Source organism: Mus caroli, chromosome 19, assembly GCF_900094665.2.
Source record: "Mus caroli chromosome 19, CAROLI_EIJ_v1.1, whole genome shotgun sequence".
Taxonomy (NCBI): Eukaryota; Metazoa; Chordata; class Mammalia; order Rodentia; family Muridae; genus Mus; species Mus caroli.
This window is the reverse complement of record NC_034588.1, coordinates 7,820,651-7,822,780: the sequence shown is the minus strand read 5'-3', so window position 1 is coordinate 7,822,780 and position 2,130 is coordinate 7,820,651. Positions and strand designations below refer to the sequence as shown.

The 2,130-nt window shown below is 51.1% G+C and overlaps 1 protein-coding gene across 4 annotated transcripts in view; it reads left to right on the top strand.

Annotated features, from left to right (window-relative positions):
• Tkfc (triokinase and FMN cyclase) overlaps positions 1-1,783 on the top strand; it is a 14,131-nt gene extending 12,348 nt beyond the window's left edge. For 3 of the 4 annotated variants that reach the window (XM_021152437.1, XM_021152438.2, XM_029472771.1), the window contains 5 exons: positions 225-331; positions 434-537; positions 643-676; positions 766-855; positions 1,210-1,783. In XM_021152437.1, the coding sequence (XP_021008096.1) occupies positions 225-331; positions 434-537; positions 643-676; positions 766-855; positions 1,210-1,371 (497 nt within the window). In that variant the 3' untranslated portion in view covers positions 1,372-1,783. Of the gene's footprint in view, positions 1-224; positions 332-433; positions 538-642; positions 677-765; positions 856-1,070; positions 1,119-1,209 lie in introns of those variants that run through there. The other variant, XM_021152440.2, reaches the window with a different exon arrangement.
• Positions 1,784-2,130: the final 347 nt, after the last annotated feature.

The window sequence follows — 2,130 nt, the reverse complement described above, 5'->3', positions numbered from 1 at the left end:
TTAAAAAAAAAAAAAAAAAAAAAAAAGTAAATGAAGCCAGGCAATGGTGGCTCATAAGGATTTCCAGGCCAACTTAAGGTGATAGGAAAGCAAAGAGAAACAAGCAAGCAGGCAGAAAACATGTTTTTCAGGAAATAAGACCAATCAGGAAAACACTAGCAAAGGCTAGGGAGAGAAAAGGAAGTGGCTAGCACCTCTGAAAGGCCGCCTGTCTCTACTTGCAGCCATTCAGGGCTGGCTAAAGGAAGGCCCATCTCTAACCAGCCCTGCCCAGGTACTCTCCAAATTGTCTGTTCTGCTGCTGGAGAGGATGGGAGGCTCATCTGGGGCGGTGAGTAGAAGCAGATCCTGAAGGGACAGACTGAAAGGGAGGGATGCAGGCTTGGCTGGGTCCCGGCCAGCTCTGTGTAATCAGCATTTTGATCCTCCCCAGCTCTATGGCCTGTTCCTGACTGCAGCTGCCCAGCCTCTCAAGGCCAAGACTGACCTCCCAACCTGGTCTGCTGCAATGGATGCCGGCCTAGAGGCCATGCAGAAGTGAGCCAGCACCCCATGTCTTAACACCAGGGGTGTGCTGGGGAGGTGACTCCCAGCTAGACCCTGTCCTTACATCTAAAGTAACCACCTTGCTCATTCTGTCAGGTATGGAAAAGCTGCACCAGGAGACAGGACAATGGTATGTTCCCCTTTCCCCCTTTGAGCCTACAAGCCCTAAAGCTACCCTAAGTGTCAGGGCTTAACTCCCCTTTCTCTGACCTTGTCCAGCTGGATTCTCTGTGGGCAGCAGCACAGGAGTTCCAAGCCTGGAAGAGCCCAGGGGCCAGTCTCCTCCCAGTCCTGACTAAAGCAGTCAAGGTGAGGACACTCAGCTGGACAATCAAGGAGCCACTAAGCTCCAATCTCTGGGTGGCCTTAAGCAAGTTAATGGCCTCTTTTCACTGTCATTCTACCTTTATAAAACAGGGGTGAGCGCCTATCTCAGAAAGTACTTATGTTGATAGGAAGATAAATTGAGCCTAGCCTAGTACCTGGGCTGAGGCTCAGTAAATATGGGCCCCTTTCCTTGCTAGAAGCAGGTAAGAGGTGACCTTTCCACTGGATGATGATACAGAGATTGCTGGCAGAATTGGACAAAGGATCCAGGCTTAGATTTCAGGGCCCAGGGGGGCCGAGTATCATGTTCTGGAGCCAACTTCCACTGTTCCTCAGAGTGCTGAAGCTGCAGCCGAGGCCACCAAGAATATGGAAGCTGGTGCTGGGAGAGCTAGTTATATCAGCTCTGCACAACTAGATCAGCCGGACCCTGGAGCAGTGGCAGCTGCTGCCATCTTCCGTGCCATCCTGGAGGTCTTGCAGACGCAGGGAGCATGACTGCTTTTCTCCTCCTCAGCTCATTTGTTACTTCGTCTTGCCTTCAGATGGTCACCTCCCTCCTTCCCCCGCCCTCCCCCTAACATCCATCCTCACCATGGAACAGGACACCCTTCACCACGCCTTCAGAACTGTTCCATGAAGATCGCATCTGGCTAGCTGGGTCACATGTCCAGGCAGCACTGTTCTTCCCCTCCTCAGGATGAGGAGTCCCTCAGATCTTGTCCACTCTAGCCTCTAACTGGGTATACCCATTTTGTTTCAAGATTCCAGGCCTTAGCCTGGCAGTGGTGGAGCACGCCTTTAATCCCAGCACTTGGGAGGCAAAAAGATTCCAGATCTCTTCCTCTGGAAGGCCTCCTATACCCAGTCAGTATATGAAAGAAAGCTAATAAAATCCATTGAAGCCATAGGACTTTGTCCCTGTTTACAGTGACCATGACCCATCTCTTGGCAGGCAGTTCATCACCTGTGTTCCATACAAGTTCTACTCAGTTGGGCTGCCTCCCTGGGGGCTGCTTCCGCAGGCTTCCCTTTCCTTCCCCAGTACACAGCATGCCAGTGTACAGCAGAGTGGCAAAGAGACTTTTCTCTGCAGCAGATCAACAACTGAGAGTCTTCAGAAATTACATGGGCATTGGGTTCCCAGAAGACATGGACTTACTGTGTTTTGAGGCTCTGGTACAGCTCAGAAACTGTAGTTGTGTCCATTTCAAGGTCTCTCTAGAACAAATATTGCGTATGCCCTGACTGGCTGAA